Source organism: Vanessa cardui, chromosome 6 (assembly GCF_905220365.1).
Source record: "Vanessa cardui chromosome 6, ilVanCard2.1, whole genome shotgun sequence".
In the NCBI taxonomy this organism is placed as follows: Eukaryota; Metazoa; Arthropoda; class Insecta; order Lepidoptera; family Nymphalidae; genus Vanessa; species Vanessa cardui.
The window spans coordinates 5,484,898-5,498,319 of record NC_061128.1 but is presented as its reverse complement, the minus strand read 5'-3'; the positions used below and the strand labels follow the sequence as shown (position 1 = coordinate 5,498,319).

Below are 13,422 nucleotides of genomic sequence, written 5' to 3'. Positions count from 1 at the left end.
GTGACCGTGCCTCAGGAGTAGGGATATTAGAAGACGTTATCTACGCGGGCGAAGCCGCGGGCGACCGCTAGTTATGTAATAAATTGAATGTTTGTTTTCGTGTTCTCGTGCAGGTGCAATTCGTGCTGATCTTCAGTCACCAGCTTCAAGTCCTGTTCCGGCCGTCCTGCCAGTACCCGCGCGTCTTCGTCTACTGGATAGCGATGCACGGATTCCTGTTCCTGTTCCTATTCAGTGATTTCTACAAGGCGCGCTACAACAAGGCCGACAGGAAACCCAGGAGCAATAACAACGGTCTTTGCATGGTATGTGACACAATTGCTTTAGCTACTTACATTGGGATCAGACTAATGTATAGTACGACTTAGATCTGGCATCGGCAAAATTCGTAAAACCGATCGCATCCGAATTGAGTACGCTATCACAAATTATCAATATTTATTTTTCATGCGAATATGATCTTTGCACAAACGTAATAACTTGTAATATCGTATGACCTAATATATTCGTCAATTTGACGTGTGGATTTACATGCACTTGCTTTCTCTGACGCGTGAATCTATAGCGACGAATAGCGTCGAATGGTGCGATAGGAAGCTATTTCTATTGGTTGTGTAAATTGGCAGTAATCGGTTTTAATTTCATTCCATTGCATTTTCCGATGCTACATCTAATTTGTGTCGTACTATATATGTTGTCCAATATTTATCTATTTATTTAATATTTTTGTCAAATTTGATTTGCGATTGCATGAATTCCACCAAAATATAACTATAGTATCAAATCCATTTATTTATAGTTCTCCAGTAAAATATTTCACCATCTAAACATATATCGAAATATTGTTTATAGGCAACTAAATTATTTTTTAATGTACACAATATATTTGATATGAAACGTCATTGAATAAAATGCTCGTATAACTTCTAGAACTGTACCGTGTACCTGAAGGTCAACAATGATCTTTAAGTTAACAATTACGTATTTGTTAAATAATAACGGAAAATACACATGCCCTATATACAGTATAAACAACAATACTTTTTTATTTAGTAGTATAATATATATTTTAATTAATTGGTCGATTTTTTTATTTGACAATTGACTGGGTATCGATTTCTCATAATAATAGGTATCGGCTTTTTTAAATGCATTCACTGAAATATATTTCAAAATTCAAATAATTAATATACTATAATGTTCATTTATTCATACTGTAATGTAATTGAACAATTAAAATTGACGTTTCGGTAACGCTCATTATTTCATAATTAATTTAAAAATATAACATTAATATATTTCAAGGTTTCTATATTAGGTATCTACGCAAAAAAAACATTGTTAAGAAAAAGTTTTTTATTTTGTTATTGCTTTATACATAAATCTAATTTGTGATTAAAATTACTTTGTTTTTATATATACAAAATGTAACTTAAACAATTTAACCATAAATGTCGGTATTGTCGTAACGAAAAAAAAAAAGCACTAATGAATAAATGTCATTGCATAAATCGTAGGATTGTTGGTATTGCATTAACGGTGAAAGGAACACACGATGTGTAGTGATTACACACTGGCAATATGGCAACGACTTGCATCCGGGGGCCTGTTTAGGCCTCCGATTGCGAGGGACTGATAGACGTGTGTTTTCAGACGGTGCTGGAAGAGAGCAGTTCGTTGAATGGAAAGAACGGCTACAAGCATGAGGAGGGTTCGTCGGTGCCGAATTCATATGCGTCGTCAGCTGCCGACGCCTTCGTCCGACGGCGGCCGATCTCATAGTCTATCCTTAGTGTATCCACGGTGTAAATCAGGGTCTGCTTTTAAATCCAAACCTAACCCTAGAACTAGGAATCGGTTTTCATAGCGATCGAGGACGAATCGTAAAGCATCCCCCCCCCACTTCACCTGCGAATAGCTTTAATGAGAGTTAAGACAGTATGTAAAGTAAAAAGTAAAGTAAAGTAACAGCCTGTAAATTTCCCACTGCTGAGATAAGGCCTCATCTTCCATTAAGGAGAGGGTTTTGGAACATATTCCACAACGCTGTTCCTATGCGGGTTGTTCGAATGCACATGTGGCAGAATTTCGATGAAATTAGACACATGCAGGTTTCCTCACGATGTTTTCCTTCACCGCCGAGCCCGAGATGAATTATAAACACAATTAAGCACATATATATAGTGGTGCTTGCCTGGGTTTGAACCCGCAATCATCGGTTAAGATGCACGCGTTTTAACCACGAGGCCATCTCAGCTCAATATATCAAGACAGTATGGGTTGTCTGGATTCAGTCGCTCCGGACTCCCCGACGACGTTTCGATTTTAAGCTTGTAGTGCAGTCGGACTCCTTTGTGTCGACTGCGACGATCGCATTTAACTTTTATACGTCACCTTATTATTACTCGTTTTCTCTCAGAGGGAGCCGATTCACGTTTTCTTTCCGTATTAGACTTTGAATCGCAAGCACAACGTACCATTCGACCTTAAAAATTTAATCATCGAATGCCTTATATTGTTTTAAGTACAAAAACTATTTACTAGACTATGAATTGTTAAATAAAATGGTTATCTTGTATATGCTATATTGGTTTCGGATATAGTATTATTTTTTTTTTCCTTATTGTATAAATTAGTCAAAATATTTTTCGCAAAATATTTTGAATGTTATCTTGGCTGGTAGTGTGAATAAATTGTATATACGATGAGTGAATGGATCGAGTTCTTTTAGCCGTGCTGTGTACAGATGTATCGCGGGGGTTTGTGTAAATATAACTTTATGGTGAAGATTGAATCTTAAAGGATGTTACCATACAATTCTTCAAATCCAGTGTCATTTATTAATTGCAATTTTATATTTTATTATGTATTTCGTTATCAAGCATTTAATATATATGTACTCCTTTTTCATAAACTTTTTTGTCTATGTAATTTGATCAAAGATTTTTTTGAAATAGAAATGTATTGGAGATTTCACTAACGTATTTATTTGTATTCGCAAATTTGTTACTAGACAACCGTGCAGTGTTACAAACCGGTTGAGGTGCCAACAAGCGCTTTTTTAGGAAAAAATAAAAAAAATGTGAAATAGAAATATGTATAGATAATAGGCGTAGTTGAAAATGAAAATATATGAAATCACTTATAAATAATAATTAAGAGAATAAATAAAATAATCGGTAAGCATAGTTATTGGCATCTCGACCAGTTTTAAAATAATGAATGGCACTCAGACTTGGGCCGTTTTGTCATCGACGAGTATTTCTTAATATGTTAATTTTGTATCAAGTTTTGGTGTAATAATGCTTTATGTGTTGTGTGGACGACAATCGGTTGCTTTGGGCGAATCGGGCGGTCACCCGACATACGATGCTCAAATATTCGCTGCGAATTCACTATTTTGCAACCTTTATTTATTATTTTATTAAAGTATTTTACAAAATATGACAAAGAGTTTCATTACTACCTTCGTCGGTTTATACCGTCTATTTAATACTATACTGTCCAATTCACATGATCAGGTAATGAATTATGTTTTATGCAAATAATTTATTCAATAAAATAAATTAATTGAATTCAATAAAAGGAACTATAAATAAAAATAAAAACATCAAAAACATGTCTCTTTATCTGACCCTTCTAACTTCCAGCAAAAAAGAACAATTAATATGAAACATATTAAATAAATACTGAAGAAAATATATAAATGCAATTGTCAGTTTTATTATTATTTATCACTCAAATTTTGTAATTATTTACATATGTTATAAAAATAAGAACATAAAAGATCGGGAGTTTATTAACACATAATATGTATATTAAATTCATGTAGAGTATATTATATTCAATTGATTATTTCCATATAATTATAAAATTTCGCAATTTGTTTATGTAACGTGGTATAAATCATATAAAGACTTAAAATGAACAAGAAGGTATTGAGATTTAAAAATGGCATCTGTCTCAGGTTTATATTTTTCATTTATGACTAAAGATAAATAAAATTAATTTTAAGTAAAGTTTTCATTTTTTATCAAGTGTCAAATTTAAATATAGTACGACACAACTTAGATGTAGCATCGGCACAATTCGTAAAACCGATCACATCCGAATTAAATACGCTAACTCAATATATCAATATTTGTTTCTTATGTGAATATGATCTTTACACAAACGTAATGACTTGTAATATCATATGACCTAATATATTCGTAGATTTACATGCACTTGCTTTCTCGGGTTGAATTGATGCGGGAATCTATAGCGACGAATAGCGTTGAATGGCGCGATAGAGAGCTATTTCTATTGGTTGTATAAATCGGCAATAATCGGGTTTACGAATTTTGCCGATGCTACATCTAAGTTGTGTCGTACTATGCATAGTTTTTAAATTTAGCAGTAGGTACTACGACAAACAGGAAATGCACCGTAAGATGCAAATTTCTTACATATTCATAAACCAGGTGACATTTCTAAGTAACTCTCTATTCTGAGGTTAAATATAATATTGCAAATCATTGGCATATTGGGAAATACGTAAATGTGGTCGTTTGGCGCAGTCCTTGGTCGAGATGATTACACGTTAGAATTGTGTCACGCAACCTCGCCGTGCCTCATATAGCCTAGATCCTTATTCAATTAAATTATTTTCATTTATAAAGAACTTCCGACTGAAAAATAGTTATATAAAATACGTTTCGAATGATATGCACAACTTTAATACAAAGCAAGCGTTTGGGTTGCACTGCGTATTCTTCTAAAATTCGTAAAACCAATAATACGAGATAATGAGAAACAAGTAATTCGGTTGTTGGGAATTTATTTTAATAAATGAAAACCTCAATAACAAACAATTTAACAACCTAGTTAAAATTAATCGAGCACAATTGAATAGTTCAAAGAATGAGAGTTATTAATTGAAAAAAGTGCATTTCTTGAATTTTTAGTTGTCATCACACATACAATATGAATTATATTAGAAGTATAGAAAGAGCATTGTGCCCCAATTGCCTTTGGGTGGATTTAGAAAATGAGAATCCAATTTACTCCGAAAGAAACTACGATTACTATGTTGGTAATCATTTAAAGTATCCTAAGGTTACTAGTCCGATTTTTAAGATACAAAGTTGTCGCCCCAGTGTTTTTTTTACGAGATAACATCAACAATATCAACATTTTTTCAACATAATCAACAATATTTTGTTATTATGTTGAAAAAATGTTTATGATTATGACGTTTGATAATGCAATCAGGAATGTCAATAAGTAATAATTTCGCCAATGTCAACATGGCCGGCATATAATAATTAATGTTTGAAATAAACGTCACGATTGTCCTGTCACAATTTAATAATATACATAACTTTTTAAGATTACACATTTTTTTTTTAAATTAGAATGTCAACATTAATTAATCTTCAGATTGGAGCAGATGTTAAGGTGTCATGTGTCGCCAAATATTTGTGAAAATATAAGTGTGTTGAAATCATTAAATCCGTAGGTAGGTAATTAATCGAATCCACCTTGCTAACAAGACTGTCAAGGACTCAAGGTCAGGCGGGGTTGACCAATTAAAATATGTCATAATTCTTAGACTGACAATCTGACTTCATAATTTACACAGTAAAATCTCCAATGGATGTCAATTTCTTGCATACTGTATAGATCCAAGCTTAAACGTTATTAGATAAAGGAAAAAAATATGAGCCTTAAAAACTAAAACAAAACTTCAAAAAAGCATGAAATAATTTACATATACATACAATATACATAAAATAATACATTTATCGGAATCTGTGGATGCATTCCAAATCAATACCTTTATTTATTTTTAGTTTTGGTGCCAGGTGTGCATAGGTATGCATCGAGCAAGACAGATCCGCATGATACATATAACAGCAAGATGATAGGTAGGACTTATTGAAAGCTATCTAAAGCCTAAAAAAGGTTCAGATAAACAATTTGTTAAAATATAGGTAAGGTAAGTGGCAAAGCTGGAAGCATACAGTCAAATGAATAATCTTTAACACTAATTTTTGTTTTGTATTCTGTACTACTACTTTTGTGTTCTATATGATTGATTCATGCCTACATTATATAAGCGATAAAAGCAACTTATAGACTTTAATTATTAAATATAACAATATAGTTTTAAGTCTAATCAATAATTCATTTTAAGTTTTAATCTACACCACACAGCTTACAGTTTCTAGGTTATTTGTCGAACAATTTTTGGATGAAGAATCAAGGTTTAAGCAAATATTTTGTAAATATATACGCAATGAAACACTATAATCAGCATTCTACCAAATGTAATGGAATCTCGTTTCTCGTTTTCTTAATCGAAAGCCACAGGCTGAAAACTCGCCAAGAACGCTGGAGTTCATAGTGTTTTTAATTGTATATATATATTGTTTATCGTTAAATGTAAGGTAACCGCTTATGTTATAGCCAAAAGATAGGTCACTGAAAGTTGCCCATAGCAAAAACCTGTATCTTCAGTGAGTTGCTATATGTATGTAAGTATGCCTATTATTCGATAATTTCGTTCTTATTTAAGCAGTTTTATGGTAAATCTTACAGCACGTTTCCATACAATCATTATACTTGCTCTTGCTTTTTTTTTAATGTCTGCAAGAAATGCTTTTATGTACACACTAAAACCACACTTGTTAGAAATATAACAATAAAATTTTACAAACAAAAAAACCCTCATAAGTCAATTTGTATACATTTACATCGAAACACAACTCACTACAGACTACAGTTATATTACTAATATGACGATATGACGTTTATATCTTTATTTAATTGCAGATACAAAGAAAACAATATACAATTGTGATAAAAAACATGTACCATTGTATGGCTAGGACATCCCCATGTTACGAGTATATTATGATTCTGCTATTTGTATTTGTTAATTGACTACAAGTCTCATAAATATGACTACACTATGAAAAAGAGATTTTCCATTTCATAATATTATTCATATTTTTATTCAAGCGGGTAATACTTTCCATAATTTAGGAATTCCACAACGACGTCTCATTAAATAACATTTTCGGTTTCATATAATAAGTCCTTATCATATTATATAAGTAAAGTAACAGCCCGTAAATTTCCCACTGGGCTAAGGCTTCCACTCACATTCATGAGAGGGTTTGGAACATATTCCACCACGCTGTTCCAATGCGGGTAAGTGGAATGCACATGTGGCAGAATTTCGATGAAATTAAACATATGAAGGTTTCCTCGTTATGTTTTCCTTCACCGCCGAAATTGAGATGAATTATAAACACAAATTAAGCACATATATACAGTGGTGGTTGCCTGGGTTTAAACCCGAAATCATCGGTTAAGATGCACGCGTTATAACCACTGGGCCATCTCAGCTTATATAAACATTCCCATAATTTGCCAAATCGATACCATTTTTTCTCACTACTCCATTTATTAATGTAGTTAATATTCTTAAAGAGGCTTTTCTCTATGTAAGTAAAAAAAATCCCGATCAAAACAATAGTCTGTGCGATACAGCACGTTTAAACATTTAAAATCTTCAGCATTATTCTATTGTTATGCATATTTAAAATACAGTTGCATAACACATTATTTATGCTACATATATTTCTGTTTCTGATCCTTAACTATTAAATGAACAAAGGATTAATTAGACCGTATAGACACAGCCAACTTCAATGCTTCGTACGAGAATTTCTTTAGTAAGCTAAAATATACCTATACAAGCTAACTATAATTATGAACGGATGTTTTATAATTATTATTTTTTAATCTTGTATTTGTTTTTTTTTTTTGTATAATCTTGTAAAATTTGCGAGGATTAAGAAATTATGGATGTGGTATGTATATATATTTACTTAAACAGACTAGCTTCCTGCTTCGACTCTGTGTGGATCAAATTAAAGTATTCACATGATATTATGGTAATAAAGAGATAATTCTCTTTGGTTAATACCAATGAAACGTTAAGCAGTTTTAAAATTAACAATATTAATCGTTGGTTAAAATCATTACTATATAACTTATCCTTGCTATTATGTACAAGATTATATAGATATATAAAAAGTTTGGACTTGGTATTCGCAAATTACCTATTATCGCAACAATCCCCTATGATTCATAAGATAGTCGCTCAATTGTTATATACTATTATTACTATTTGTCTTTAGTCTTATATATTTTAATACTATATACCATTCGTATTTATTACTGTTATCCTATTCGGCACAGATACCACATAAATATATAGTAATGTTGATCAGGTAATTTTATTTGAGTTTTTTTTAAGATACTATTTCTTTAATCAAAGCAAATAAAATAACTGAATGGCGCTTCACAATATATATGAACTTGATATGTACTTGATAATGTAATGTATGATCGCAACAATATAAATGCATTTTCTAGAAATTGTGAATCCGAATCCATTCAAATGTTTTAATTGTAATATTAAAAAAAATATTTGAAAAACGTTTGTGTGATAAATGTTACTATAACATTAACGCCTTCATAAATTATAGCATGCCTGGGGCGTGAAACGATAGCCTTCAGGCCGTTTCAATAATCAATAATAATCTATTAAAAACACATTTGTGACAAAAAAACACGCTGAATATGTTTCGACGGTTCTTCTCGGGTCTGAGGTGTTCCTTTCCTATCGCTATGTGCTATATGCTTTGCTTCTTCTTCTTCTTCTTCTTGCTGCATAACAAAAATATTTCAAATGAAATGATATTAAGGTCTTCCCATGAGCAATTACTACTTTTTTCACTAGTTAGGTTAGGTTAGAGCCGTCTTTAACCTATCAGAGGCCCAGGGCATATTAGGAAAATGGGGTCCCAATGACTTTGACAGAAAACTGTTATGTTTGAATAGAATTTGCAAATAAATAATGCTTTATTGAAATACCAAGTAACTGATTTATTACCATCTTTGTAGGTTTTGGATGCAACGGAAAGGTCAAATTCTTTAATTTCAAAATATGCAGATCTTTAATTTGATCTAACGGGGCCCTATCGATCGTGAGGCCCTGGGCACTTGCCCAAAGTGCTCATTGGGAAAGAGGGTTCTGCTTAGACCAAAACACATCATGTGTCTCTTTTTCTGTATGGTCACCGTTTACACTACGTTACTTCCAAAGAAGCTCTATACCAAAAAAGTAGGATTTAAAGATCGTTTTTCAATGCAATTTTTTTTATTTATTTTCGAATTTCAGTCATCACTTTTTCACAAGTGTTTCCTATGAGATCATAATAAAATTTTTATATAATATACCTACTTAGCGAAAGTTTATATTTCCCTTATAGTTTACAAATTTACCGACAGATTTTATTAGACAATCTTATGATGAAGATGTGTTTAAAAAAACATAAGTTACGTAACATTAAATTTGAATAACTTTTGCCGTAAATTGTTATTTTCTAGTATTGATATTTTTCCTTATTAAACAAGATCTTAATAATAAAATTAAATAAAACTTACTTACATACTTACGTCATTTACAAGTTAATTTGTTTTTATACTTGTGACGTATACTATGTTTCTAGTATAACAGCAATATGCAAACCTTTATATGTACAATTAAAAAAATTTATGTAAACTTCTAAGATGCACTTATCCCAAGGTTGATTGTATTTATGTAACACTTCTACGATTTTAACATGAAACAAAATATTAATATAAGTATAAGAAGTTCGACGTCTGTGGAGAAAAAAACCTGTTTCAATACAATATTTAATCGTAGTAGTATCAAATTAAATAATTTATTCGTTTTTTTTACGAATTCACGCAAATATACTAATCCGCTTGACGCTGCAGTTTTAGTTTTTATAAAATATTTTATTATATTTACGTAAACAGATGGTCGTTCCGCTGCTTCATGGAACGCAGACAATCACGCCCCACTTTTAATTCTCATTGGTTTTTGTAAATACCATTAACCAATAGTAATACAGACTCACAATTATTATTATATATTATATTTAAATTGCACTTAAAATGTTACTAAGTACTTTTTGTCTTTTTCTTCTGCATACATCGTTAAAGCATTTAGCTACGTAACAAGGAATCTCGATCGGTGTTATTTTGGTCATATTTCACAAAATAAAAAAACAACTTTTAAAAAAAATTATTATCATTATGAGAAAAAGATAAATGTTTGGATCTCAAGGAAAACAACCTTTCCCCTTCAATCCTTACCAAACTAAGATCAAATTATATTTACTCTTATTTTAATTTCACATATATAAGGAACACGGACCATATTTCGAATGAGAATGGTAAACCTCATTATTTTGGAATAATAAGGCTTAAAAAAGTGTTGAGAACATAAATATCGTATATAATAAATATAATATATTCAATAAAAAGTATTAAGTGTACAAATATACGTAACGTCGTTCGTCACTGGATTTTGAGCAGTCAAACTGCTTGTATCATATAGCAAACTATGATAGCAACTAACTCTCATCACATAGCATAGATCATCTCAAAAATTACTTAGTATGTGATTAAAACCTATTAAAAAAGAGCAACTAGTACATTTAAAAAAAAACTAAAGTGTAATTATATAAAGAGTTATAGTTATAAATTTTATAAAAAATATTAAAAATATTATGTGAAAATGTTAAATAAATACGAATAAAATTACATTTAAAATCTGGTAACAATAAGTTTTAATTAAGTAAGATACCGTCAAATTAATAAATTTAATGCAATTCAAGTGAAAATTACCTGGTTACCGGTTCACTATAATTTTTCAAAATATTTATTCGTTTAAAAGTAGTACCTACTTTGTTTCTTTTTGGATCTGCTAAAGAAGCTGGTTATCCAGTTGACTAACTTTCCATGAAGCCAATAAAAAGGAAGCCTCAAAAGTAGCGCTTTGTGCCACTCTCGATCATAGGCCTTCACTGTCCAAGCTAGCTGCTAATGCCTCTCCCTTGGACTCAAGTGCTTCCGCCAATATGTGTCAGGTAAACTCCTTCAGGGAAACTAAAAACCTTAGAGAACAAGTAGGTGATGCTATATGCCTATAATTGAACGGGTAGGCTCCCTTTTTAGGGATCTGGCGCACTAAGGCAGTCCTCCGGGAGTTTGGGGCGATGGCTAATGCGTAGGATTGTCGAAAAGATGCGTTAAGACCGGTGCCGGAGCACATGTCCATAACAAGATTGGAAGGATGCCATCGGGAATATCCAAAGAGCTTTACGAACTGGACTTTACTAGAATTTAATCTCCGTTATATTAGTATCACACTGTTGGTGGTAACTTTCCTCGATGATCCAGTCCAGGTCCAGTTGGTATGCGATACGATTGACGTTAATGCTTACGTATTTTTTAAAGTCGTCCTTTCTCAATAAACACATTATTTTTATTCTTTTACGTCATTGGACTTGTTTATGGCTTAAAATATTTAAATCAAGCTCGTTTTCCATAACCGTAAAAATAAATTTGTCATATCATAAAATATGTGTGTGTGGAGAGTCAGATAAATGCTCCACCTAAATTTTAAGGCATCCCTTTAAAACATGATTTATGTAGCTCTTTGACGAAGATGACTGAATGACTGACGTCTTCATTTAAAATTGAGGCATTTAATTTTAAGGGAAAATTTTGTAAATATTTTGATCGAAACCTTTCAAAATCTGTCTTAAGGCGTCAGCATCCTGTGGTTCTCTGCAACACGCGTGACGTCATCTAGCAATCTGCTAAGGCTCGGAACTAGCTTATTAGCCGTGACTTAAACAAAAAAAGTTCGTAAGACTAAAATAATAAAGGTATGGCTATAGCAAGTTTTAAAAAACTGCATTTAATTGTATTGTTATACTGTTACTAATGGAAAATCCCGTCAGACACACCACTAATCAATAACAAAATTAAATATATATTCCATCGATCAATACAGCGATTACGTGACGGTCCAATTAAGAAAACTTAATTATTTTGGAGTAACAAATCGTTTAGTATTATCACAAACGCGGAATTCATTTTATTTTTACATTTTTATTATTCTTTATAACGATCGAACGTTTTATATTTAACCCGTGCTTGGGTAAAATATTAAACGTTCGAATTAGTGATATTGATATGGTTTGTATATTAATCCAATATCATACCATTGACCTTAACAAAAACTTGTGTGTAAGAATAAAATAAGTTGAAAAAATTTAACATACAGCTCATTTGATAAAACTTTAATGAAAAAGCGAAAACAATATTGTGACAATTGAATATAAGTTATTTAATATCTGTGTATTAGAAAAAATCTTAGGAGAAGGTTCTATTCATAATATATGTGTGCTCCTCTCAAGTACTGCTAGTGTCGTCACCAAACAAGCACTTAGCAAATGCAAATAGTACTCGGCTTATTTACAAATTATTTCTACGTCGCATATCGTCTTCCTTGAACCTTGATTTATTTAGCCTCAGCGTCATAATAAAATATACATTTTAATTATTAATCCCGTGTATTTTTTATCAAATAAAAAGATTTTAAAAATATGTGAAAATTTATTAAAATTATACTTAATACATTTTCATTTAAATACGTGTTGCTTGGTCTTTATTCGATTGTTTGATATGTATATATATATGTATAACCTTGCTTAAAATGAGCTACACAGAAAATAGGTGATAAAGAATTCCTTCAATCACTTCTTTACTGTTTTGTGTAACTTGCGTTGATGTGAAAATCGGTCGTGGCTCATTGATTAATTTTAAACCACGAATAATTAAACAGTTATCCAATAAATAACAATAACTTTTTGCCCAGAGGATCGGAATTGCGATTTAACGGGGAAAAGCTGCTAGCATTCTTGCCACCTTTCCAGGCGGTCAAGATTTATACCGTTACTAGTTTTAGTTCATATTTTTATATAATTAAGTATTTAATGTTAGTAATTCTTATGTTAATAAATTACAAATAGTTAACTTATTGATAAACAATAGTTACCAGAATGTATACATTTTTTAAAATTACTTATTATCATACTATAAAAAATTAAGACATTAATTACTTATACTTAAATTAGTTGTAAATAATAATAAGAATTATGAGAAACTTGTATAGTCTATAAAAAATCATTAAAATCTCCTGCAGAAAAAGTAGCATCTAAATCTTTTATATATTGTGTACTTATTAAGAAAAATAAAATTATAATTCAAAAGTAAAATGTCATGAAAAATATAATTTGAAGAAGTTTCTCTGCCTTTCAAAATAGGCCTTCTAGGAGAAAATCATTATAATTAATAAATGATACATACTTAATGTGCAAATGTTATTCGAATATCTAAACTTCTCTTGCTTCACGTGTAATGTCAGGTAAGTAAGATATATATATTCTTATGTCTTTTAGTATTTTAATGACTATGATTACTCTCATGAATATTTTTATTTCT

General features: G+C 31.1%; 1 protein-coding gene across 2 annotated transcripts in view; it reads left to right on the top strand.

The window, feature by feature from the left end:
• The window catches only part of LOC124530739 (elongation of very long chain fatty acids protein AAEL008004-like), a 34,095-nt gene extending 30,651 nt beyond the window's left edge, over nt 1-3,444 (top strand). For both annotated transcript variants that reach the window (XM_047105004.1, XM_047105005.1), the window contains 2 exons: nt 114-305; nt 1,654-3,444. In XM_047105004.1, coding sequence (XP_046960960.1) covers nt 114-305; nt 1,654-1,782 — 321 coding nt within the window. In that variant the 3' untranslated portion in view covers nt 1,783-3,444. The remainder of the gene's footprint in view (nt 1-113; nt 306-1,653) is intronic.
• The last annotated feature ends 9,978 nt before the right edge of the window (nt 3,445-13,422 follow it).